Raw genomic sequence first — 27,347 nt, 5'->3', positions numbered from 1 at the left:
GCAAAGAAAGATTCAGTGATCTGAAGCCCCACTGAAACATCACTCCTGTACTCCTGCCAGAAGGTCTCCTGTGCTCTGCTACCTCTCTTGTCCAAGAGGAAAAGGGAAGCAGAAGCAGATAACTTTAAAGCACAGTTTAACTTTCCTTTGAAAGGAAGGCAAGTACAAATAAAGGGCCTGGCACCTGGTTTGGGATTCCTGCTTTCTTCAGATTTCACTCAAGGCAGCAGGTGCACAGAGCACTGGGAGTGCTGCATCCCACGCCTCCAGGAAAACAACCTTCCCCACTCAAGAGCCACAGACCTCCAAAGAAACTAAAAAATTACTCTGTAAGAGGCACTCAGAACTAGACTACACACAAGAGCAGAACAATTGGCTTAACACCTCCTCCCTGCTTGGGGCACTTTTCTCAGTTCCCAAAAAGCAGTCTGAGATCACAGACTGATAAATAAAATAAATCACTAGAAGAGGGAGGTATGCCTAGTCCTCAAGAGATTTCAACTGTCTTAAACCCAGCGTCAAACAAAGAAGTAATTCTCTTTTCTGTGTCACCACAAATAGGAAAAAACCACAAGGAACTGCCAAATGTGTTAAATACATAACTTAGAGCATTTTAATTAAAAAAGCAAAATACATTTCATCATTCATAGGCTGGCACGATGTATAAAAACTTTTAAATAACAACTTTAATATTAGTCACAAAATACAGCATGTTTTATAAAAATAGCTATGTGCACTGATATTACTGATCATGTAAAACCACTCTGAATAGGCCATGCAAAGACATTCAGCTTTGACCTTTCAACTTCCAAGTGCCTGTTGCATCTGCTACTTTACTCCTTCTCACTCTGCTTGGGAGGGTTTTGTGCTGGCACTTTGGGGCCTCCTCCTCCCCCCTGCACACAAAGCCCTGGAAAAGGGTTTCAGAAAGGGCTGACAAGTTAAGGTGCATCGTGGGCATCTCAGTGGCCCAATTTTCACAGCTTATGTTTCAGAAAGTGCTCAACATCTGTGTCCTTCTCCACGGACCTCCCTTTGGTCACTTAAAATCTTCAGCTTTTCAGCCAAAACCCTTCCAAATGATTCTTGGCTCTGTTGCACCACAGTATTGAACTGGAAGCAAAACTCTAGACACCCAGCCTGAGATTACTGCAGAAGGCAGAATTCAATGGCTGCAGCACCATTTTCGTACAGTTATACCTCTGCTTGTGGCGTTTGTAAATTATTCACATACCAAAATTCACTAATGTCCGTCTGTTCACATAAGGAACTCCAGGTAGGACATACAAAAGGTCATGGAGAAATACAATTTTACAGAGAGGAAGGTTTAGCTGAGGACAGCATTAATATAATAAAACTCCACAGTAGTATTAAAAAGCCTACCTAACAGTAAATATAAACTTTTACATAAACAGTCTGTTACACTGTGGTTATCAGATTTAAGAATGTAACTGTTCCAAGGGGACATAATGGACATCAAACTCCAGAAAATTTAAAAACAGATGGTATGGAGTACATTGTAGTTAAAGGTGAAGACATGTCAGATAAAAACCTCACCTCTCCCAGTTTTCCCACCACATGCTGACACACAAATTATCAATAACACAAAAAAGCTACCCAAAAGTTCTCTCCCTCCCTAGAAGTATGAGCAATCCTTGCACTTTACAGTACCATCCTCATTCAGTTTAAGCCCAATGAAGGTAATGGACACAGAGATCCACCCAGCCTTCATCCTCATTCCTGAGTCTAAAGAAAGATAGGAGGGCACTGTTGGTTGAGAACAGTCCCTACTGCTGGCAATAACAGCAGCACCTTCAAAATGTGCCATCAAGGAGGGCAGCCATTGGCAGGGAGAGGCTGGATGCTCTGCCTGGCAAAGCGTGGGTTTTTCCTGATGTTTTCAAGTTTGTATTTTAAACTGTGCTCTTCTAAGAAGAAAATGAGGAAAACTTAGTGATTTATCACATCAGATAATACAGCAGCAAACTCATCTTCCGCAGTTAAAAAAAAACAGTTGAATTGTCTTAATGCACTAAATCTGACAGATAAAAAACCATTCCCATAAAAAACTGTCCCCTTAAAGTTACAAGTCACATCACAAGTGCAAGCTCCTAATCAAAGTGTCAGAAGCAGAGCAGCTTTTATCAGCGCTGAAAATCCAAAAAAGAACACAGACCGATCCTGCCCCCCACGCAGCAGGAAACAACTTCAGAAGGCTTTATGGGGAACTGGCTGGAAGTCGCTGTTTTTGGTGGCGTGTGCCATGGCCCTGCGCCTGGCCAGGCGGGATTTGGAGGGAGGGGACAGTTTCATGGAGCACACAGTGTGGGCGGTGCTCTCCTGCTCCGTGCTCAGCTCGCTCTCGTGCTGCGACAGCTGCCGGTTCAGGGCTATGGCCTCGGCAGCAAACAGGGTCAGGTCCTTCGTGCTGCTGTTCCTGGCCAGGCAAAGAAAAGGAGGAAACTGTTTCAACAAAGGCACTTCACCCACTTGTCAGAGCAGAGTATCTATTTCCAGGTGTGTTTATTTCTTCTACCAGATCACTGAGACTTGCAGGCAGAATGACCAGTTATTTGCATTTATCCACACTCAGAGGACCAGCAATACATGAGAAAAACACTCTGGGATTTTGAAAACAGCCACAGTTCTACTCCTCCTTCTGCCAAGGACTTCTGATTATAAACCTGAGATGTCACCCTTAATTTCTACCTATTCTCAAAGGATGGGCATATGGGCCCATTCTGCTGTCCTTCTCCAGAGAACTGCAGTCCCACTTTAACTGCACCTGTGGCTTAAGGAAATGCATTGCTGATGGGAGAACCATCTGAAATCACCAGCAGATACACAGAGACAGAAAAAGCTGTGTGACTCAGGCTCTCTGGCATACAGAATCAACCATCAGATCACCTCCAATGAGGCTTGTCCTGCTCACAGTAAATGGGTATTGTGAGTGCCACCAACTACAACGAAAGTCAGATCCGAGGCTGTGTTTATGGTGATTATTCACCCATCAGAAAGCAGTCTCTTTGGGTAACACATGCCTCTATGCCTTTTTCTCCCCCTCCTGGGCAGCAAGCTGACAAAGCTATCATTATCTCCTGTCTAAGATTAACACTGCACTGCAGGAATTCCCTCTAATGCTTTTCCCACAAACAAGCAAGATTAGGTCATAAAGAAAATTCAGAGCTTCAGTATTTCTGATGTTCTTAACAAAATTAGTGCAGCACATTTATGAAGCTCCATTCTCAGCCAGAGATGTTACCTCCCAATTTGTCAACTCCTCTCTCCCACCCATTCTTTCAGTAATTATTCTTGGCCAAGTTTACAGATGTTTAGAAAATAAACCCTACCTTTGAAGAACTTGAGGGGTGGGCAATCCCCTTTCAGGAGCCTGCTGAAGAAGCAGTTAAGAGAAGTTAGTTACATATTAGCAGCTGAGAACCAAGCTTTCCCAAGAGTGTCAAAAACCAAGTGACTCCCCCAAATCTTTACAACTTTACAACAGATACTGCAAATAAACTAATTCACTGTGGGCTTACAAATCACTGTTTGAAAAGCATATTTCATAATCTGTCTCCCCCCACAAGAAGATTTCGCAGCTTGCAGGTATAAGACTACAGCTTTGGAAACTCTCCAGAGGATCTATTCCTTCTTTCCTGAACTGGAAACTGAAACAAAAGAGGACACTGCTGTTCTTTTATAACCATATTTACCAGCATTCTGCATTACTGTATTAGCACAATAATTTGTGTACTGCAGTGCTTGGTATTCACAAGAAAGCCATTTAAAATGCACAAAGCAATAATTAAACAAAACAAACACTTAAAGGCTGACATATTCATCCAAATATCTATCACGCAGAAAAAATAAAGCCACTGTGTATCATTTAATTAATCAAGATACAAGCACTGAAACACAAAAGGACTCTAATAAAAAGTTCAGAGACAGGGAACAGCTTGTTTGTCACTTTGGAAGAAGAAGAACTCTTAATATAAACGGGGATACATACTCCTTGAACCCATGAATGTTGCAAAACTTGAGCAGCACTAAGTCGTTCTTTGGCATCACAAACCAGCAGCTTTGAGATGAGATCTTTGGCCTCAGAGGAAATATGTGACCAGTCCTTGTCAGGAAATTCATATTTGCCTTCCTGAATGCTCTCAAAAAGCTTGTTCTAGGTCAAAAGGAAAAATCATTCAATTGAAATACACTGCAACCAGAAGGTTTCTTAGGCAGACTTCCCACTCACTTTTATCTACCTAATGTGGAGGGCAACAACTGAAACCATCCAGTCTCCTAATGCAGCCACTGGAGAGTGACAGGCAGCTCCACAGAGTGGCTCTGCAGCCTAAGATGGACACAATACACTGTCTGCTGAAAACACTTCCCCCCACCCCTAAGAGAGCAGCTAAAAACCTCCATTTTTAGAAAATAAATTCAGGCCCTGCATGACAACCCTCCTGGGGCTCAGCTTTTATCTGAGGAATTGCAGTGACTACCATAACCTAGATCAAGGGTTACAGAACAAGGCAGGATTCCAGAGTGGGGAAGAACGTAAGGAGAAGCTCTGAGATCTCACTACAGGAGGAAGGAAAGGCAGCTGCCCAACCTTACTTCAGAAACTGGTATCACTGAACTTCAACACTGCCACCCTCACTTCCCAGTGATAGCTCATCCTGCCAGCATCAGGCACAGCTCTCCACTGCTGACATTACAGCAAGTCCTACACCCAAAGCCCAGGGAGAACTCTACACTCGCCACACACACAGGAAATGCACACTCACCTGGCAAACTCTGCAGACTTCTCCTCTGTCCCAGCCACAGTCTGTGCCACAGTTGCCCACGAAAGGGGGGTAACCACTGAGCATGATGTACAGAATGACCCCCAGGCTCCACAGATCACACCTCTTGTCATAGAACGTGGCCTCCTCCATGAAGACTTCCACCACTTCGGGTGCCATGTATTCTGCAGAGCCACACTAAGAAACCAAATTCAAGCAAGTTTTTAAAGGGAGGGTCACATCAAAACAAGACTCAGGTTTGTAATTTTCCACTCTTTATACCCAGGGACTTGGTGCAAAAGCAGAAATTAGGCATTAGTGAATACTCAAGTTCCTATAGTTCTTTAGCAGCACTACAAATTGTTACACATGGCTGTGAACCTTTAACCCAAGGTCAAAATATTAATTTACATCTTTCAAGTTTTTAAATCTTATCCATTAATTATCAGACAAGTGTATCAGGGGAATAGATTCTGTAAGACTTCTGCAACACTGTCAGATTTTTCTTTCACAGTAAATGGCAAAAACACAGGACTGTAGTTTTTCAAACTAATGTGTATTATAAAGCTACACCCTGATTAGAGAGCTTGCATTCTCCTTAGCTCGTTGGCTTGGCTACAGAACCAAAACATAGGGAAATGAACACAAAATTAAGGTTCAAAGTCTCTCCATAAGCACACAAAAATGGGTACAAAAAGTTTCCCCATTTGACTGTGTAAGAGGTAAGCAAGACCAATGTGTCTCGTGCTTACCAACAGGAGAATGAACACTGTGAGCTCCTGTGCTTTTGTATATTTGCTCTGTGATTGGGAAAGCAAGCCAGTATTTACCACACATACCCTTGCTTGAAATGAACTGTCCAGCACTGGGTATAGTGGCAGTAAGCTCTCTAGAAGGTCTCTGGAGATAAAAAAAATTGGTTTCTAGGAGAACAAAAAAAGCACAGAACCACAATAGGTCTCTCACCGGTGTTGTTAATTCGGGAGTAGTTATTGGAGTACATGCACTGTTCAGCTTCACCCCACTGCCAAGATCAAAGTCACATATTTTTACTGGTGATATCTAAAAAAAATAAGAGGTCAGGAAGACTGAGATTAGTACAAAATATATGAATATGTATATACGTGAAGTAGAAAACGCCAGTACAGAACACAAGTCCCTAGTGAGAGCCAGTCTCTTACAGCCACCTTCCACTCCTTCCATTCGCCTGCCCTGCCCCAGCTTCACTCACACCACCAGCACCTGATACTGTTACATTATTTTTTTATTTGGTTAGGCAAGTGCCAGTACACATCAGGGCACTTTGAAAATTGGTCGGATAATGTGACCAGCTGGCCTCTAGATGCTGCTTGTCCATCTGGGTACTTGCTCAGAACAGACGAGGCACTAGGGTGTCATTGCCATCCCGCTATAAGGCCAGTTGGCTTTTTATCTCTTAGCCAGATGTTCACATTTTCACAGCTCAAAGAAGAATTTTAAGCTTCAATTCTGTTAAATTTAGTTGAAGTTCACTAATGGGTTCAAAAGTTTTCAAGAAGAGAAAAAACACAAAGACTGTTTTTGACGACCAAGTTAAAAAATTCAGTTCGGAAAGTTAAGAGACCAGAAGAGCACCTTTTCTGGAGATTCACACAGGATATTTTCAGGCTTCAGGTCCCTGTGAGCAATACCTAAACACAAGAGTACAAATGTTCATTAGAAAGGATACTCCCCTGTTTTATTTCTCATAACTTCTCTTTACTAGAAGGAGGCCTGAGAAATATTCTAGGTCTGAGCCTGCTATACACACCTGCCCCTCTTAAATATAATAATTTAATTGTAAAGTGCAAGTGTTAAAAGTCACTGTTGCAGCCTGCTATGCCTTTATCATCCTTAACTGTACAGGAGAGTCTGTCAAGCAAATAAAAACCTAACATCAGAACTTTTTGTTAGCCCAAATTAATTATGTTCCTTAAAACCAGCTTATTGAGATGACTGACATGTAAGAAAGTTTAATTCTTTACACAATTTAATGAAATTATGTTTGTGCCTTTTACAGTAAAATTGTTCTTTCCAGATGGATTAACTGGCTTCCTGAACTCCTATCAGCACAGACAGTACCTGAGGCACTCTCCTCTGCAAAAAATCCCTCGACTCTCAGATGAAAATATCCCTTTGAGGTATATACTCATTGCTGAAGCAAATGAAAAATTAAGTGTTCAGTTAGAGATGCAGAAGAAAAGCTCAAGGAAAACAACCAAAGGGCTCCTTCATTTGACTCTTATCAGAACAGGCAAACCTAACAGGGAAGTACAAAGTTATCGGTGTAATCCACATGCCAGGTGGTTCTCTGTTGTCAAAGAAGTTCTTCAAATGCCTAAAAACACAATTTCTGGAAGTCCTGCATTTAATATGATCAAACTCAATGGGAAGGTAGAAAAGGAGAGGCAAAAAAAATCAAATCAAACGAGCAACTTGGCTCTAATTTGACTGCAGTCTAGCCTTGATTTAGAAACTTACACTCCAAGGACACCTGATATTACTTCAGAGTATAGGAAGGAAAATTTCACCAAACTCTAGGCAAGGGAGCTTTTAATGTTTCTTCAGCACACTCCACAAGATGTGGCTTAAAATATAACAGTAGAGCCCCAATCTAAAGGAATCAGTGCTCAAATTGACACAGTGAACATGGCCTGAGCACAAAAGCTGGGACAATGAACCCAGCGAGGTGACCTGTGCTGACATTTACATCAAGGCTGACCAAACTCCCAACAGCTGGCGTGGCTCACAAGGAGAAAGCCAACAGTGTCTCTTTGTATTACTGTGTGAATTCAAATGTCTGATTATGTAACATTTGATTTTGCAGTGCCCAGACCACTGAGAAAACAACTGCTTTTAAACACCCCTCCAATAGATTATTAGCAATAAAGCACACACATCCCAAGTGGGTGTAAGGAGAGGATTATCATCCAGCTGAGTTTTAAACTACTCCTGGCAAAAGGATTAGTTGTCCTCATTCAAATTTTTTTAAAAGCATTTAGCTATAGGACTTCACCATTAAGTTGTGCAATAAAACTGCTTTAATTTCCTGTTTACTTCAGTGTTCTGTATCCTACTTACTAATTATTTTAATGTCACACGGAAGAACCATAAGGAGAACAATAAAATGAAAAGGGGATGTGGCTGATTCTGCAAGCTATGTCCCTGCTGTCCCAGCTCACAGCAAACAACAAGAAAGCAGACTGCTGCTCTACAGCTATTTTAATCAAACATCCTCTTCTTGTTTGGGAAAAGGAGAATTAACACTAAAAGCTGAGAAAGAACTATAGAAAGGTATTAGCTGAATTGATGTTAAATCTCTTGAGCGGGGTACCTGGACTTCCAGCTGTTAAGAAACCCACTGTAGCCCTGCACATCAAAAAAGCATTTTTCCACATATTCAGCCTAAGTTTCCTGTTTCTTATATGTCCCATATCTCAAAGTCAAAATCTTCTAAACTCAGGTATTCAAGAAGCACCTTCTCTGAAGATTTAATGTTGAATTATCACATAGACAGGCTGTGAAAATTACAAAAACTCTTAACCCAGACTAAATTTGATTTCACATCAGATTAACTTCTTGTAACAGTCACAACATGTGACAAGATCCACATTCCTTAAGTTTACCGCTGTTATCCCTATGCATCGCTACAATTTTCTTAATGGGTTCAACCTGTTGAGGTACCCAATGCTGTGATTCCATCTCAGCACATAAACAGTCCTGTGACTTAAAAGTACAGACTACAACTAAACATTTGTTGAACCAGGACCAATAATAAGCAGTTTAGGCAGCAAATGCAAGTCTGCTGAGATCTACCAGGCTAATCAGAATGGCAAAAAGGAAAAGAAAAAATATAACAAATAACCCATAAGCAGTCTCCAATTACATGCCATTCTGTTCAGAGCTAGTCACTGTAACAGTAACTGAAGCTGCAAGGCCAGATAATCACAACATAGGAAAGACTTCAAAAGTATCCATCACATTCAGCCCAAAAATATACTCCGGGATGACCATAATACACAGAAGTTTTTGAATTTAAACTAAAGTATTCCCAAGTCAAAAAAACAGTAGAAAAATACTAACATTAAAAAAACAAAAACTCTACAAACATAACTGTTTTACATCTAAACAAATTCCAAAGGAACTGAGGACACCTTCAGATAAGACTACGGTTCACTTAGGTCTCTCAATTTAACAGTGAAAGTCTAAATGTGGAAGCCAAAAGCTACTACCAACCAAGAGGTCTTGTGACCAGCAGAAATTCTGAGTAATTACAAAAAAGTAACTCTGTTGATCTGAAAGACTAGGAAATTTTATTAGACCCTTTTTGAGTAACCTTTATATGGTGGCTTATGTAATAGGAATAAACAGACTCAACCCTAATATTAACTCTCTCTGGATGCTGATTCAAGTTTTCTTCTTGAAAAGCCTATACCATCTTAACACTCCTAATTACTTAAAATACTACAATATGAAAATAATATCATAGAGGAAAACAGCTTAAGTCATCTGGCATTGCTGTAAATGGAAACACTAGCAAAAGCTGGCTACATAGAGACAAAAGTGCTTTATAACCTGAGTGTACAGCATTGACCAGTAAAGAGGAGGCAGCCTTCTCTCACCTTTTGTATGAAGAAAGTCCAGAGCAGAGGCAATGTCTCTCACCACTTTGCTTGCTTCTCGTTCATTGAAGTGCTTCCTCTTTTGTATATGGGCCAGGATTGAACCTGTCAGGGTAACAGGTGAAAGAGAAAACCTCAGTATGAATGCTGAACTAGTTCCAAGTATCATGAATCCATAACCTCATTTTCACACTTTACAGCAGCCTTTCACAGCAGGCAACTTCTGTGAAGCAAAGAGGGGAATGACTAAGAATAAAAGGCAGAACTGAGCAGCTTCACCTCTTAAGTGTGCTAGAACATAATTTTCAAACAGTGCAGCTGTCTAGTTTAAGCACAGCATGAGAGGCAATCACTTTTTACTGCCCCAGGACATGACTGTTTTCCACACACTGGGACAGTAGAGATTCGCCAATAGTACCAGAAAAACTCAAACACCAGCTAAGGAGATACATACTCAACCTACCCGAGGTCCTGGGTGGTCATACTCAAACTATCTTCATTTTCTATAATGTCACCACTGAAACCTTGCCCTGAAAGTCAAGGATACATGTTTTGTGCCTCAAAACCATCAAAGTAAAAAGAGATTTGACCTTTAAATACACATCAAATTTCCCACAGGCACCAAGACAAGGCTTCTGCACTGATAGAAAATCTGACAAAAGACTTCTAAATTAAAACATACTGAAGGGCTGGTAGCTTGCAGACAGGTATCCCTTTAACACAGAATAAAGGGAGGTTTGATTCCTCATTTTCTGAAAGTGAATTCAATCATACCTCTCAAAAGATTAAAAACCATGTAGTCCACAGAGATCCCAGCTCCCTAAGTAGCCTATTGCCTTCTATTTTCTTATTCAGAGAGGTATATTTGTAAAAGCAATCGAGCAAAGAAATTCAAGAAGTAACTGCATTTGTTATTAGCCCCAGTACACTCAACATTTTTTATCTCAGGTGATTTCACTTTTATTCTTCAGTTCTAGACGTGGAAGGAAATCTCCTACTGGGTAATTCCTATTCTAATACCATCAATGCCATTCCTCCACAGTGAGCATTCAGAGAGGGAAGAGAAACGATATTCAAAAAGGAGAGATGGACAAAAGACTGGTCAGATATGCACAGCCATGCTGTGTCAGGTGAGGGGAGGAAGGCCACTTTGGACCAGGTTATTAGATTTCAAACATACATTTTCCCTTGCCAAAACCAACACCTTCAGTTTGCTACAGATTTCTTGAGTGCACAAAGTTCAAAGGGGTTTCCTGGTGTAGTTGTTCTTTGCACCTTTAAAAAGCAGTAACAGTTCTTCAATGTTTCCAGCCCTGTGGAAAAGACCCCACACTTGGCAGGAAACAATACTAAGCCACTTGAAGTTCTCATTTCACTCAGCAGGTTTATCTGAAATTACCTTTCTGAATAGAGCTGATATTCAATCTGTCTCAGGTAAGAATTATATCAATATCAATAAAAACATACTTTACTGACTTTATATTTAGCCCTCGTAGAGAATTCTCATGAAGAAAGAATAGCAGGGCACTCCTGCCACACTTGCTCCTACCTCTCCAGTACTCATCAGAGAGAAAGCATCATACAGCACCTCTCAAAATGCATTTCAGAGGGGGGAAAAAAAAAAGAGGAAAAAACTCTTAAATCACTCAAGTTCAATCTAACCAGCTCGATTTAAACTCATTCAATTATAAAATGCTGTCAGGAAAGGATACTAAAGGGACTCTGGACATCAGTGAAAGGAAAACAGATAAGACAGGAGCAGAGCTCCTTCAGTTACCACAGCTACTGGAATGCAAAGTTGAAAATGGAAAGCCCAAATTATGCTCCAACATTGTAAGTAAGAGCAGCCTCTGAGACTGGAGTTACTGAAATAAGGCTTGCATTGAAGATTAATGTTCTCATTCTTGCCAGCCTTGCTGCTCACAGCAGGATCTGCAGTGCATCAGATCTGACCCTAATTCCCATTCTTTGTCTTCAAACCTAACACTTCAAATACTGATTTTTTAAGAGAAAACTAGCCTCAGCCCTAGCTGAGCCTGTAAAAACAGTAGCTAAGAGAGAAGGAGTAGCATTATTTTCCTCTCAGAAGCCGTGCAGGTACACTGACAACCACAGACTCACAAAGAAGAGGGTTAACTAATGGAAGAATGTGGAGATGAAAAAAAAAGACAAATGCAGATCCATCTCAATCAAGCCCCATTACAGCTAATTTGTCAGAGACATCTGTGCATTAAGACAAAGTATTATGGGAAAACACAATAAAAAAATACAGCAATTTTGAAAAAAGTTAAACAAAAGCTTTTAGTCACGAAATATACACATTCATCTCTTTCAAAAATAGTTCTGCATCTATGCAGAAAGAATTTTTATTTCTTGCACATACAGTTTGGTCCTGGAAACCTTCTTGACCAGAGACAATAGATGATGTCCTCTGGGCAGCAGGATACTCCAGAAGCTCAGTTTTCCTTTGAAGGGTTGGCCACATGAACTCCTAGTTTTGCATAGCCATGCAATTAGTGTGTACTGTATTTATGCTCCATGCAGACAAATGTGAAAAAGTCCATAAAGTACTTGCTGCAGCTTTCTCATTCCTCAGGTGAGTGGGAAGTGCTGGAGACCAGTGACCACTCAGGCTCACTTGATGGACTCTCAAACACCCACAAGCAAAACTGTTCTCACTAACAGCACCCCCAAGGCAAGATGATTTGTTTAACAGAGCTCCAAGAGTTCCAGGCAATAAAGGCCATCCTACATCAAGGGAAAACTCTGCCAGAGGACACAGATGCTGCACTAGGATCATGCATAACACCTGATATCCTGTGTGTCTCCCTTGTCTGAAGGTCCCATGACCTACTGACTGTATTTCAAACCTGGCACTTTAATAGACCTGACACTTCCATCACTCAGACACAGAAAGGGATTGCAAATGCATGACCAAACCCATCAATATTCCAGAATAACCATACTTCAAGTTGTGTATAATACTTCCCCTACTTCTTGTCTTGAAATTCTCAAGCATTTAAAGTTCTTCAATTACTACTTTAAAATAGAGGCAAAAAGGAGCCAAAATGATTCAATGAGTAAAGGCACAGTTTCTGCACAGTACCTCCTCGCAGCTTCTCAAAGACCAGGTAGTATCTTGTGTCATCTTCAAAAAATTCTATTAACTCCAAAATGTTCCTTTAAAAAAAGAAACAAAAACCAAGAGAATAAAGAAACAAGCATGGAGTATACACACAGCAATGAAGAGTTTCAGCATGGATAACTAGGAAGTGCCAGAAGTAACCAAAAATACAAGCTCAATTTAAACAAGTTGCTTTGGTTGCCTGTGGCATTAAAACCACATTTCCAGCTCACACTGAAATTTAAGCACAGGAAACAGGCTAAACACCACACTCAGGATTGTGAGAGCTCTGCTAGTGCTCAATTGACAGGAAGATAACTGGTAGTAGGTTGTATTTAATAATTTAAAACGCTGCATTTGTGCTGAAGGCAGAAATAAAGAAAAAATAATTAAACTGGCGTTCTTTCTCTCCGGAAATCACAAAGCAAAACACACAGAGCTCAAACGACACAGGCATCTGTCAACAAGATATTAAATCCAGCTCCTTAGTTGCCATTTTTACATTAACTCCTGTTTAGCTCATGTAAATTCTTTGCAGCACAAATACCGCAGGTTGCTTTGAGAATGCCGAATGTCTAAGTCAGATTTTTTTACATTTAATGGTACACCTAAACCCTGAAATTGTGCATGTGGTCGTGTGAGCTTGAGTTTTCCATCAGTTGTGCACTGGATGACCACTTACTCTTAACCTCACAAAAGAAGAAAGTCACAGTCTGTTCTTCTACAGCACAACATAAGCCCATGAGTTTGGTAAACAAGTTATTTCTGTATGTTATATTAAGTATTTGTTTGAAAAATTCAATATAAGCTGCACAACTGTAATATATATAGCATCTGTTGTATATACATTCTAGATTAACAGAGACATCTAAAAGTAGCTTCAGAACTGGCTCAAACCCATCACAGAGCTCCCAGAGCATGCTGCCAGTGCCTGCATAGCTTTTCTTCCTCTTCAGACATGAGCAGCAGCTTTACAGTTGCTTCATCCTGTGGCTACATGAAGTCAGCACACATCCAAACGAGAACTATGTTAGCTTTTTGCTGATCTAAGAGTTCCAGAGCAAAAGCAGAAAGGCTGACAAGGAGGAGGACAAACCACACATCAGGGAAAGGAATGGCAAGATTTTCTTTCCACAGCAGTTGGTATCATGTCAGCTTTTGCTGATGGTGAAATCACAGGGGAGAGTGTCAAAACGTTAATTTCTCATCTGGACAAAAGCCATGCATCACTGAAGCACAATCAAGCTACACTGACCTGACTTCTAATTGAGTTATGTAACTATTAATCTGTAAATAGCTCCCCTAAATCTCACAGGTAATGAAGGGGAAATTCTTCCTCTGAATAAGTCAAGTCTACATTTCAAGTGGTTTAAGGAGACTACTGCAAAGCTTCTAACCTTGTCAAAATTTGAAAACAAATAATCAAAACAACTTTAAATAAACAAAGACAAGACTATACTTACTTGTTACCTTGACACTGGTACAGAGTTTCTATTTCACGAAAAACCCGACTCCGACTATGCCCAGCATTTTTTTCAATGATCTGTGAAAAAGAGTTTTAAGAACTCGTATTTGAAAAATTACTGCAGGAACTATGCATGCAGCTCTGCAATTAGGTAACTGTTCCAAGGTCTGAATCTAGGGCATGCCCACTGGAGAAAAACACTCCACCTCTGTTTGTTTGTTCAATTTCTCATCTGGCACTTGTTTACAAGGCAGAGCAGTGTCAGCAGAGCTCTGGAAGGTATTCAGAGGATGAGAGAAATTAGGGCAGGAAGAGAAGAAAGGAACTAAATCCACATGTTACACAGCCAGCAACCAGTTACCAGAAGGTTTTTCTTGCATCATTTTAACTTTGCAATGTGCAGAACAGGATATCCTCTTGAGTTCTACCAAAAATAGATTTGAGTCACATCAGACACTGAACAGTCAAAAAGAAGAGATTTGTCATTAGAGGCATTTAATAAAGAAGTACCAAATTCATCACAAAATGAGAGTTAAGTTCATAATATAAACTTTAAACCCAATAATAAAACCTAAAGAAAACATATATTCCACTTCAGAGCCATCAGAAGTCACTTTCCTTCACATTGTTCTCAGGTTGAAAGAGGACAAGAACAAGGGCCTTCCACAGAGACTGAGCCTGAATGATTGCTGCATAAACTGAAAGTTCATGACATTACCAAAACATCACCATCATCTGTATTCAGGACTGGTTTCTTATTTCTGCAGCCTGAGTTCTCTAGTGCAGAACAGGCAACCATTCATCAGTACTACACAGGTCACTGTATCTGATCACATCAAATTCCTAATGCAGAGCTTTGTTTATTTCAACCTTTCAACTTCAACAATTTTACAAAGTACAGACAAAAAGTATCTAAAGAACTACATTTTTAAAGGGGCTTAAATTTTTGTGCTAATTTTGAATAGAATCAAACATAAAGATTCCCTGTTGCTATTATTTCTGTTTGTAATTAAATGGGGGGTTCAGAATAACAACGAATTTGTAAATGAGCCCTAACACTTTTCAATTACATTACAGAAAGAAGACTGGCCTCTATCAAAAAATAAAGATTTACATGAACCACTGGCAGCACCTCATGCTCTCTGAACTCAGAGCAGCACCCAAAAGCTTGCACTATTTGGGAGGCTATGCTGTATAGTGACTCAGCCTCTTCTTTCATACGGAGACAAAGGTAGACTACAACCAAAGCAGGGCCTGAGAGGAAAGGTTGCCCTGAGATCCAACCATCACAGTGATTTACTGTTTGTGATTTCTGCCTGCAATCGATCCACAAGTTTACTCTGGAGGCACAACACTTAAGAGGACAGGTTTTCTCAACAGTTATAAAACAAGCTCGTTTCAAACATCAGAAATTTCCTAAAAGGATTTACTATTACCCGCTCTGTTGCAGGTTTTTCCTGAGATACTCAGAGGAAGTGGACACATCACAGACAGAAGTGATGCTGCTTTTACTCTCTACTTACCTTCACTGCATATTCTTTCCCAGTCTGGAGACTGATAGCACCCTGAACTTTAGCATATGCTCCCTCACCAAGCAGCTCAGCAGTCAGCTTGTACAAGTCTGCCAATGAAATCCAGAAGAAAGGACACATCCATCAAAGCGAATTTTGAAAGTGAAAGTTATTTTAATAGATAACATGAAGACAATCTCTTTATCTGATAAGCATCCCTCAAATTTATGTGGTATTAAAGCAGACATGCCAGTCCTAACTACACTTCCTTTTTCACCTCCCTCTTTCAAGTAACAGAAAAATTAGAAGTAAATTAAAAAATTAGAAGTAAATTAAAAATTAGAAGTAAACTTTATTACAGCATCAAAATTGCACATTTGTTCACACTAGAAACGTTTTATATCTCAGCAATCTCTAGGATCTCAGCCACCCTCCTTGTCTTCATGTAAAACTAAAACATTTTTTCAGGTGAAAAACAACTCCTTGCTCAGGAAATGCCTACCATGCATAATCTACTTGCAGAGATGGTGTTTTAAGTATAACAAACTTGAACATTTAAGCCTAGAACATTACTACCAACTTTATTTGAAATGTACCTTGCTACTTGCACACTAAGAACTTTTACACTGCTCATTTTCTCACCGATCTATATTTTACTTACAAAACTTCACACTTTTTGTGCACAAATCTATTCAATGAAAACATTTTGACATCAGCACTGTTCCTACCAAAAAATGTAATGTTTAGCTAAGAAAAGAGAGAAACAGCAGAAGCAAAGTAGACCATAACAATTAAAAACTTTTAAATTGTCACCAACCTTCGAACTTCCCAGGGACCTGATCTGTGGCTCTGGTTCTTTTTTTCTTTTTCCTTTTCCCACTGTCTGCTATGGGGACAGGCTGACTGCTGACCATCTCTGTGTGGCAGAACATAGAGGTGACTTTAACAATCAATTACTTTAGGAGAAAATACACATGTTCTTATCTATCCAAAAGTTTCTCTGCTTTCTTCATCACAGGCTACCACCTCTTTTCCAAATATCAGAGGAAGCCTAAAAAGGCAATTGGGATGCAAATCAATAGTTTGGGGGGCGCAGGATTGATAAATAAATGTAAAAACAGGAGGGAACACATCTACACTGAATCCTTATCTCACAGCACTGTAAGGCACAGAAATAACAGAACATGTGCCCTCATACCAGACAGCACATGCAGCCCTCACAAGGGCACTCTTCTCTGAGCTACTCTACTGTTTTACAAAGAGATTTTTTTCAAATCAGCTCAAGAAAATAAGCCTCCAAAACAGCAGGAAGGTGTGGAGAAGTTCCAAACCACTCAGTGAAACAAAGCAACCACAGGAGTTAAGGTATCACAGGAGCAATCTAGGTCAGTTGATGCTGCCAAAAGGCCTTAAAGAAAACCATTTCTCACAGAACCATAATGTACCTTTCTAAACCACCGATCAGTGGGTTATTTATGCTCCAAAGCATGTAGTGTTTATGGCATTTAGATTTTTCTTCCTACATTACTAGCTGCAGATACTACAAGAGCTTAGTCAGAGATAACAATTCACTGATGCAAGATAACACGGCAGAAAAAAAACCCCTGCATATTGTTATTGAAGGCCTAAATAAAAACACTGCCATATTTGTACAGCTAATCTATCTCCAAAAAGGTTAAATGATTGCACACTGAGGTTCTAGGCAGGAGCACTTCACACCAGTCACATCCAGCCAAGTTTGCCTCAACAGTTTGAAATCTCAGATGAAGTCTTCAAGGCAGTAGCAAAGTGCACCTAAGACACTTCACAGCCAGGAGGAATTCTGACTAAATTCACTTTTAGTGATCTTGTACTACAGAAAAGCTAAATCAATAGAAACAGTGTAATTATGAGAACACTGGTAAAGAAAGAGCAAGTCCCAAAAATTTCTGTCAATTCTCTTTTAACAGAGATTGTGAAGAGCAGTTTTCCTGCATTTCACTGTTTCTAAAGTACTCAAAACATGGGAGAAGCTCCAAGGCAGAAAACATTCCAAGACAATCTACCAATATATGAAATACTTTCTTTGCTCCATTACGTTTTTCTTGTTCTTATCTGTCAGTAATAGCTACTGTGAGTGTTACTTAAAACACACACGTCTAAAAATTTAGGACAAGTGTTATTTTGAAAGTCCTTTCTCCTTAACAACTTAGTGAAACACTTTAACATATATAACTCAAATACTCAAAACAATAGTAAAACCTCATTTTCAAATCTTAGGCAGAACGTGTTCAGAAATCATCATGATGGATGTTATACGTGACTTCTTAAATACAGTCATATAAAGCACATTTTACCAATTTCTGAAGAAACAGCTTCCTTTTAACTCAATCTGACACGCATACAGCTTCAAATTTTCACATAACGAGAAGATGAGCCTTTGGCAGCTAATTCCAGCTCTCCTCTTTTTCAATTCAACCTGCATCAGGAGTTACTCAGAACTGGGACTGAGATGACACATGAAGCTGCTCAAAGATAGGGCTGCTCTGCTTGAAGGTAGTGCTTGATTTCCAGAAGATGTCAAACAAGTAACTTTAATGACCTGACCTTCTACAAGTCATAGCTAGACAGATTCTATTCCATTTCAAGTATCACAGTTTCAGAGCCTGAAACAGACTAAAACTCAGCAAAAACTCCAGAATGTGAATCCTGTCTCTTAGCAGAGCTGACATATTTCTTCACAACTAGCTCCTGCACTCTACCAGCCAGCTCTGATATTTACAGTCAGCTGTTTATTAACTCACTACATAATTTCAATTCCCTTTAGTCTGACTCAATTCCTAAATTACAGAGAATTGCTTCCCTGAAAACAGGAAGTTCACTAGTCATGTATACTGAAAACAAATTGCTGAAAAGTTGACATTTTCAACCTATAGTCTTGACTAAATTTGCCATCACACTAAAGCATGAAAAGTTTGCTGTATTAGATTCTTATTACTGCTCTGGTCTGCTATTTCACATCATTGTGTAGCTCATTCTGTCAACACAGCTTATCCCTTAAAGGTATCACAGCTTCACACTCATTACTCACTTTGTTATAATGAACCAGCACTTAAGTAACAGCTGGTACCACAAGAAAATGCCTTTAGTCCAGCCAAACACTTTAGAGATTTTTAAAGCTTTCAAAGAAATGCCTTTTTTTTTTCTGCAACTGTACAACCAAAAGAGTTTCTGGTGACATGGAAGGACAATGCACCTCAACCATCCAAGCAATGCTGAGGCGCTCTGCATCCTGCAGGAACGCTTCTGGTGACAGGGACACTGTGGGCTCTGAGGCAGCTCACTCTGCCAGACAGAGAGCTCAGGGACTGGATGGACTGCTCTGGAGGGAAATGGCCTGTGGACACATCAGGATATTCCAGGATGAGTGTCTTCAAATTCTGATCTGTCCTCCTCCAGTCACGTTAGGATTATTACTCAGGGTAATATTACCAGTAAAATCCACACTGTAAGTAAAATGAGAGCAAGTTTCTGTCTTAGCTGCAGTTTTGTTGAAGCCCCTGAATTTTATCACCATCATCATAACTCAGTGTTGAGGCAATATTTAACACACACATTATTCAGAGCCTGTGTGGGAAGGTAGTTACAGCCTTTTGCTGTAAAAAAAACCCTTGCAAACAAAGCCAAGAGAAGAAGACAGGGAACTATTACCACAGGTTTCACTTCATTCAGACCCTAAGTCGTCTTTATCTTGCTTCCTAACACTCCATATATGAACATGCCAAAATCCACTACCGAGACCTAACTCCTCTCTCATTCTAATCTGCTTTCCAAAGGAAGGAAGAGTATATTTGGAAAACAAGCACATGTAACAGGAAGCACGTGGAAAACACAGAAGAGATGCCTTTTTCTAATAGGAAGAAAATACCTTGTTTGTGCGCTTGAACTCAGTGGAAGAAAGCAGAGTCCAGGTACCACCACCTGCTCCAAAACTGGGTCTTGCTTGAGCCAAGTTGTTCTGGAGCTGAAAAGAAACACCATCACATTACCACTAAAAAATTCATGAAAATGTTTTTCCACGCATTTAGGTAGTGCCCAGAGCCTAAGGACATTGCAGGGACCTGTTGTGCTGGGTTTCACATGAACACAGAGCAAAAGCATGCCCCTACAATTTCACTGGAACAAAATAAAAACATACTTCAGTCCAGTTTTCTTCCCAGCTTAGTGATTCACATTGTTCCTGGACCCTCCCTTCTCCATCAACACTGTAGTTGTGGCTCATAATGAAACTGGACACATTCAGCAGCTGCTGATTCTACAAAATCCATCCAAGCTGCAGGAAGCTCAGAACAACCCAAGCTGCCTTTAAAAAGCAACTACATAGTGATTAATTGTGTTTATAATGTTACACATCAAGAGAGATACAATTTGAAGAGGAAGAATGTGCAATGATGTGACACTCGTGTATCAAATCAGAGAGACTATTTTATACTCATTCTGTATTAAGTATATCAATTTCAAACTGTAAGAAGTGAATACTCTTGATTTTTGCACTACTTTGCCACAATTCATTCTTTGCTGTCAGTTACCTTCTCAGTCCACCCAAAATACAACTTTAAGTTTCATTTAATCTGAGTTATCCATGAAGGGAGAGGAATTTAAAAACATTCCTACATCTTCTCAATAATATACAAGAGTATTAACATTTTCAAATGAACACCCCAAAGTTCACAGGAAGCCCGAGCAATCCAATTTCATGAAAGAGCAAGTCTGACAAAAATTATTGATCCAGCCTTATCACTGTAACAACTCAGAGTGCCACAGCTGACATCACCTGCCTGAAACCCTTCATGCTGGGGAAAAAGGTTACAGCAACGTTTCTCTTTCCTTCCCCCTGCCATTCCCTCTGTCACACTCCCAGAAGATCAGTGTCACATTATCTCCTGCTCGGGCAATTTGCAGAGTAACTTTTTGGTAGTCTCAGCTAACTTCCCTTGCAAACTAAGTGGGGGTTTCCTGAGGTTCTAGTCAAACCCTCCAGCAATGGGTGGATCCCACTTTTCAGGAGATCACATCAAGTTATTTCAGATAGATTCCTCCCTCCCAATTTCTTACTTCACCAGGAATTACTGCTGGGGAAGCAGGGAGAACCTTAATGGAGAGGAGAACACACGCTTTCCCTCTCCTGCTGGAGAAACAGCATAGTTTGACACTCATGCTGCAGACATGAAACCTCTTGATATCAGCCTGCGCTTCCCCAGGCACACAAGCATTTCTTTAAAAGCATTAGTTATCATTCAGAATGACAGCAAAAAAACTGTTATCAGCCCCACTGGAAGGACAAAGGCAAACAAGAGAAGTCTCCCGATCCAGCTGAGACATAACAACTGAGGAGAACAAATTAGACTGAAGGTGGCTTAAAAACACTGTAATCTTCTTAATTTCTTGTTCAAGGACAATGTGTCTCCAAGGCAGCCACATGGATGGGAAGATATAATAGGATGTATTTCACAGGGCTAACAAATAATTGTGAATGGTGACCCCTGTTGGGAACAACATGGCACACAGGCTGGTTATTGCACTAAAGAACATTTTCCACATCCAGCAGAACAGTCAAACAGAAGATTTAATGCTATTCACCACTGGCAGATAGTTCATATTTAAGACTTACCATCACAGGGCAGTAAGAACTTAGAAGCAAAGTTATTTTAAACTCCATCACACACATTCGAAATGAGAAAACTCACAATAGTGTGTTGACTCAACTACTTAAACATTCTTCAACCCCTAGAGCACTTTTAAATTAAGGCGATCTCCAATGTAAGTAGGTTCTGAGGGCCCCTTACTAAACAGCAAGCTGTTTACTTTCTTCTACATCTGATGGCATGAACAACTCTCAGAAGACTTTCTCTGCATCACCAAGTAGCTCCTCTAATCCCCCTCAGCTCCCTTGCTAGTGTAAACCAAAGAGAAAGACTTCTTGGACAACAACTTTTCATTTCATACAGATACAAGATAAACATTTCCTGTTCTTGCTCCACACCCCACAAACGATCAAACAGATAATCACATTTGTCACTGGAAAAAAAAGCTACACAACATACACCTACACCAGAAAGCAGACTTGTTTGGAGAAGCTAATCTAACTTAATGCTTTTCTAAACTTTGAAGCTGACTGATTCTTCTTTATTTTCCCCCTCTCTCTGCTTTCAACTCTTAATTTAAGTCATTAAACTCCACTGCATTGTCACATTTGATGTCTCATAAGATTTGCACCAGTGTTCTAACATTTGTTACCAGGAAGGTACTAGGAGAGAGGAAATTCCTCACAGCAGTAAATATTTGTTTTGAAAGCATTACAGAGTACTGGTTACCATGAAATAATGTCATAGAAGATTTTGATTGAAAAAGACTTTTAAAGAACCAAGAAAGGTTCAAATGCACAAAGGCACCCCACTTTACCTGGAAGGCTGCCAATACAAAACACCTTTAGAACTGAAGTGAAAGAGGTTCAGCTCTGCAGGAGTGGTTTTTTGCCTTGCTTCCATCCAGCACGTGGGAGACATGAAGAGGAGCTCTGTTTAGGTTAAAAAAATGCAAATAGTTCTTTTAAGTTATCAGAACATACACCAATCTTCCCAAGCCAATTGTGAAATGAATCATAACACTGTATGATACAGACTTTTAGAAGCGGTCAGCTTGTAAATGGCAAAAAAAAAAAAAAAAAAAAGGCAGTGGCTTATTTCTCAACAAATCTGACACTTCACAGACAAGTGCCAGTGGTGTCAGGGAATGGACTGATTTTTTGGCTATCATACGTCCTGCTGATGCCAGCAGCCGAGCTGTCACCCAGGGCTCGCCCGCTGCTTCTCTCGCCTCAGAAGGTCACCCTGCTCAAACTAATGCCAAAAAGCGCACATTAGGCAGATTTTCAGTGTTCCTCGGGGTTCTCAGCTCTCGTTTTATGCCAGAGGAAAAACACAGGAACTAAAAGATTTCTCGTGATCACACCTAGGAGTTGGTTCATTCCTTTGCCTGCTCTTTTCCTGCTCCAGCAATGTCCTCAATAGAAAGCAGCCGCCGTAGGAGTGTACACACTTACCACTCTTTATTGAAAAACGCACTATGAATAAAACAAAGCATTTTAAACCTTCGGGGAATAAATTTCCAGCTCCAGACACGAGGAAACTCCCGCATTCCTTGGGGAGGGCCCCCAGACCCAAAGCCGCTGGAAGGGCTGAGGCACCTTCCAACCGCGCTGGAGCAGCCGGGGCTCCCGCTCTGCCCGCCACACTCCCGGACGAGCCGCAGCAGCTCCGGCGGACACGGACCGAGCCCCTGGGGACTCCCCTCCCTCGCGTCCCCTCAGCTGGCCCAGCCGGGAAGAGCCGTGACCGCAGCCCCACCGCCCTCACCTCCATGGCGGCCGCGGGTCCCTGCTCGGCGGGGCGGCACCGCCCGCCCCCGGCAGCGTGAGGGGCGGCGGGAACGCGCCTGCGCGCGGCACGGCCCCGCCCGGGAGCGCGCCCGGCGCCAGGCGGGGCCGCGGCTTCTCTAAGGAGACGGGACGGGAAACTGTCCGGAAAATTAATCCTCAAACGCCATAGGTTTATGTCCAAAAAGGAGACACGGGAGTGCTTCTTCTTTATTCGAATAAAGGGAGAGGCGATGGGGCATTCCCATGGCATCTCTCAGTTCTTTGGAGGACGCAGCTTGCCTTTTTATCCTATTTGCCGGCCGCATTTCCCTCTCTCTTTCCCCATTGGCTGAGGTAGGTGAGAGGTGCAGACTTCTCGGGACGCCTGATCCCTGAGATTCCCCTCCAATGTATAACCCTCCCTTTTAATTTTTAATTCTTATGGAATTCATAGTTTTTCCCCATTGCTTCTTTCATCTTTCAATATCCAGTTTCATTTATCAGCAAACCTACGGTTTGTTTGTAAAGGCAAGTATCTTTTTCCATTCATCGATCAGTGGAATCCTTCCCATTGGTTCTTTTATCTCTCAGTGCTAGCCTTATCTGCCAGCAGACCCACAACTTGTTTGTAAAGACCAATCTGTCATTCCTGTTGGAACGGAACGGGGAACAGAACAGGAATGGAACAGGAAGGGAATGGGGAACAGAATGGGAAATGGAAAAGAGAACCCAACGGGGAAAGGAACGGGAACGGAACGGGGAGTGGAACAGGCAATGGAACGGGGATCAGAACAAGGAATGGAATAGGGAATGGAATAGGGATCAGAATGGGGAACGGATTGAGGAATGGAACAAGGAGCAGTGGGGAACGGAACAGGGAATGGAATGGGGAACAGAAGAGGGAATGGAATGGAATGGAATGGATAAAGGATTGGGGAACAGATTGGGGAATGGAACAGGGAACGGGGAACAGAAGGGGAACAGAACAGGGAATGGAATAGGGAATGGAATAGGGATCGGAACAGGGAATGGATCGGGGAATGGTACAGGGAATGGAAGGGGGAGCAGCGGGGATCAGGCCCTTCTCCCCAGGCTGGGCTGGCTCCTTGCAGTCTTCTCCTTCCCCCATCACAGAATCACTGTGGTTGGAGAACCGAGGGTCATTGAGTCCCATCTGTGACCAAACACGGCAGTGTCAGGGGGGCGCCACGTCCCATCTTTGCTTAAACAACTCACGTTCAGTAAGGCAGGTGTGTCTTTAGGCAGGACAGACTAAGAACGGAAAGAAAAAGTAAAGTGACAGCAACCAAGAGCTTGGATAGAGCTAGAGAGGCACAGCATGGAAACCCTGCTGTTGGACCAAGTGTCCGAAGGACTCCGAGTAGGTGGTGCTGAAAACCTCAGCAGCAGCTCTGTGTCCCACCCTCACTTCCTCCTATCCCCTTTGGGATAATCCAAGTCCTTCTGCATTTTTTCTACTCTTTCTTAAACAATTTAGATGCAGCCTATTTTCCTCCAGCTAATTCCTTACCTCCCCACAACTGATCTCTCTTTTTATATTAGTAGTGCAACATATGTTCCGTTTGTGTCCGATGCGTCTAAATAAGAGAGGCAGTGGTGTAAGAGCAGTGGAGGAAAGACAAACATGCCACTTGAATACTTTCAATTTTTTTTAACAACTACTATTGAATTAGGCTTTTAATTTGTCAGTTTTATCCCTTTCTAGGTTGGTTATATTGCCAGAAAATATACTTGATTGGAAAAACAATCCGGTTCTCTTCTCAGCAGAGACATAAGGCACCTGGTTTGTACAACAGCTCCAAGAGAATAATAGCAGAAACCTTGCTTTGGAGTTTGCAGATGATCCCAGTCTTTCAGTTTTGCAAAGAAAAGTTCTGATTTACTTCACGGGTGTTAAAAAGGCTCAGGAAGAGACAGCTGTCAGTGCCATTTCCCACTGTAAGGCTGAGCAGGAAGGTGGACTCATTTCCATATTAACTCAGATGGGTATTTGATAAGGTTATTCTCAGTTTGGGTGACATTTCAGCTCTCATTTTAGTAGACTAAATGAAAATCTGTAAACTTGGTAAATTTCGAGTTTCTGTTATAAAGAAAAAAATATTAGATGAACAACTGTGAGATACTACTCCCTGCCTTGTTTGTGATTTAGTATCATTTCCATAAGTATTTCAAACATCCATGGAGATGCAAGTTTTGCTGGAAAATGGGAGATGTTTATGTCTAGAGACTGCAAGAATTGCACTGTGTGTCTGTAGATATCAGAGCAATAATGGGAAGCTTTGAGGCAGAACCTGAATGTGCCTGGAAAAAAATCTAAGTCAATTGCAAATTATCAGGACTTTGGAAATCACATCTAGATGTTCTAGCTCATTTTAGTTTGCATTTGTGAAGATCTGGGAATTTTCACACTGTGTTACCCCATTTCACCTGAGAGATGGAAACTGCCCAATGACAAAAACCCTATAGGAAAATGGATGGCAAAGGGAAATAGCCCTTTCCACCTACAGAGTGCCAGAAACCATCTTCAAGGTGCCATGAAGTGAGAACAACTTTTAGCTGTACTGGCCCAAACCTTTCAACTCTGCTGTCACATAGAGGGTTAGTAACTTTTTGATAACAGTCTTTTTCACTCAAAGCTGTTCAATTCCAATAGTGTCTGCTGTTGTTGAAATAGCTCTGGTGGAAACACAAAATTCAGATTAGTTAATGAATTACAGCTTTAACCCACGAGCATCCCAGCACTGCACAGTTTCTGTCTGGCTATCCACATCTCTCAAAGCCACAACCTCAGCAAATCCAAGGCAAGTTGAGACATATGTTACCTACTCTGGTTGCCTTCTCTGCCAAGGGGCCAGGAAGATGCACCACAGTTTGAGAGAGCTGCCAATTCCTCAGCTGGGTTCAAAGGACACAGGTCAGAAGCAGAGCAGTGCCTGAGCCAGCTGAAGCCCACAAATCCTGGGTTAGATGGGGTTAGTGACCATCAGTGGTTTCTCTGCGGTATCCTCTGCCAGGATGAAAGCATGCTTTGTTCTTGCCACCAAGCTGGCAGTATAAACAGCGGAAGCATTGAAGCCTTCTGAAGCGTTCTGAGGGATGAACTCATGCAAGTTGGTGGAGAATCTGAGAAGAATGTCTGTCTAAGAAGGTGCAAACCCAGGAATATTTCTCTACAGCAAAGCCAGCCCCAGCAGCTGTTCCCCACAGGAATCTCTGATAGCCCATCCAGGCTGAGGATGCTCCTGTTTCCTTCTCTCCCCTCAGGGAATGGATTAGTAGTCTTTGCTCTCAACTAGCTGCCCACTTATTTCCACAACACCTCAAAACTTTTTATCCTTGAACTAGGACTCAAGTCTGTACGATTTCTCATGTTAATCTCCACTTGAACAGGAGTAAGGGGTAGACTGTGGGAGTAGCTCAAATCCAGGCAACCACATTCAGACTCTCAACATCTAGAACTGTATCAATTCAGGGGAAGGCATGTCAAACTTCTGTAGAGTGTTTTCAAATTGAATTCATTGTGGTTTTTAATTCCCATTCATTGCTTCTTGTTATGCCTTTTTCTGCTGGGTTAAAGGGCTCTTACACAAAACAGCATCTTCTTACTGTGGGAGCAGATGTCTGTTCTCAAAGCAAGGTGTATATACTTGAGTTGTTTTTGTGTCCCTTTTGTTCGTTGAAAGATAACCCAGCTGCACAACACACTTAACCAGAGGGCAAATCTTGTTATCTTGTTTCAGTCTAGTCTGGTATAAAGCTGGAAGGGAAAACAAAATAAAAAATAAAAAAATATTTTGGTTTTCATTTTGTTGTTTTTAATAGAACAGGCATGGTATTTCTGAGAAATGTTTATACTAATATTTCAGGGGTAAGTCCCATGTAAAGTGAAGAAGAAAGCACCTCCTCAAATGGTATAATTATCTCATTAACTGCAATAAGTCCTTCTTCCACATGACTTTTCCTTTTATTTTTTAATAGCTTTTCAAGTGCATGGCTGCTTTTTACCATGCCACATGCAGCAGAGAAGGAGCCATCTGTGTTGGCTGTTAGGCAAAATAAGAAGTAATTACCAAAGCTAGTTTTGATTTAGCAGTGTTACAAATGGATCACAGTACTCTGGCCTGTGTTTTACTGCTGAAATTATTTCAAGCCTTGACTAGAATTATTCTGCTCTTATCTGCCCACAGCCAAGCACCTGGGTCTATATTTAAGCACCTGCAATCTATTCTGATTTTCAGGACACACAGCATGTAACAGCATGTACTGTTCCCTCTGCTGTTCAAGGAATCTGTACAGGCTCAGTTTTTCTGAAAATTTAGGCTGTTAAACCCAGAGAGGCTTATGCAATCACTTTTGCCAGGATCAACCTTCTGTGTCATTCCTTTGTTGTGAATGTCCCTTTTTCACCT

The 27,347-nt window shown here is 41.2% G+C and overlaps 1 protein-coding gene and 1 long non-coding RNA gene across 5 annotated transcripts; one reads left to right on the top strand and one right to left on the bottom strand.

Annotated features, from left to right (window-relative positions):
* Positions 1–586: 586 nt before the first annotated feature.
* Positions 587–23,013, bottom strand: MKNK1 (MAPK interacting serine/threonine kinase 1). Of its 4 annotated transcripts, none has more exons than XM_014872031.2 (14): positions 22,916–23,013; positions 21,963–22,077; positions 19,429–19,524; positions 16,339–16,437; positions 15,534–15,631; positions 14,009–14,088; positions 12,528–12,601; positions 9,422–9,526; positions 6,396–6,451; positions 5,748–5,843; positions 4,785–4,979; positions 4,010–4,174; positions 3,351–3,394; positions 587–2,437 (listed from the first exon to the last, which is right to left on the bottom strand). In XM_014872031.2, exons 4-14 carry the CDS (start codon positions 16,433–16,435, stop codon positions 2,209–2,211), a joined length of 1,239 nt encoding a protein of 412 aa, XP_014727517.1. In that variant the 5' UTR covers positions 16,436–16,437; positions 19,429–19,524; positions 21,963–22,077; positions 22,916–23,013; the 3' UTR covers positions 587–2,208. The 4 variants fall into 4 exon arrangements, with proteins under 4 accessions (XP_014727517.1, XP_014727518.1, XP_014727516.1 ...); XM_014872032.2 differs by having other exon boundaries at positions 3,351–3,391; XM_014872035.2 differs by lacking the exons at positions 19,429–19,524; positions 22,916–23,013 and having other exon boundaries at positions 592–2,437; positions 21,988–22,073.
* LOC148222792 (uncharacterized) lies at positions 23,014–26,730 on the top strand. The gene is made up of 2 exons (XR_015805360.1): positions 23,014–23,271; positions 24,644–26,730. It is a non-coding gene; the product is annotated as an uncharacterized LOC148222792 (long non-coding RNA).
* The last annotated feature ends 617 nt before the right edge of the window (positions 26,731–27,347 follow it).

The sequence above is a fragment of the Sturnus vulgaris genome, chromosome 9, assembly GCF_052056855.1.
Source record: "Sturnus vulgaris isolate bStuVul1 chromosome 9, bStuVul1.hap1, whole genome shotgun sequence".
Lineage (NCBI taxonomy): Eukaryota > Metazoa > Chordata > Aves > Passeriformes > Sturnidae > Sturnus > Sturnus vulgaris.
Note: the sequence above shows the minus strand (reverse complement) of the source record. Positions and strands in the feature narration are given on the sequence as shown.

Bases quoted from the DNA above. Each gene is read 5' to 3' on its own strand.
- MKNK1 (XM_014872035.2), bottom strand. From the start codon at position 22,066: ATGTCTCCCACGTGCTGGATGGAAGCAAGGCAAAAAACCACTCCTGCA. The intron at 16,438-21,987 runs GTGTTTTGTATT...TCTGCCACACAG, and splicing joins CTTTCACTTCAGTTCTAAAG to AGATGGTCAGCAGTCAGCCT. The intron at 5,844-6,395 runs GTGCTCTTCTGG...TATTTTTTTTAG, and splicing joins TGTGTGAATCTCCAGAAAAG to ATATCACCAGTAAAAATATG.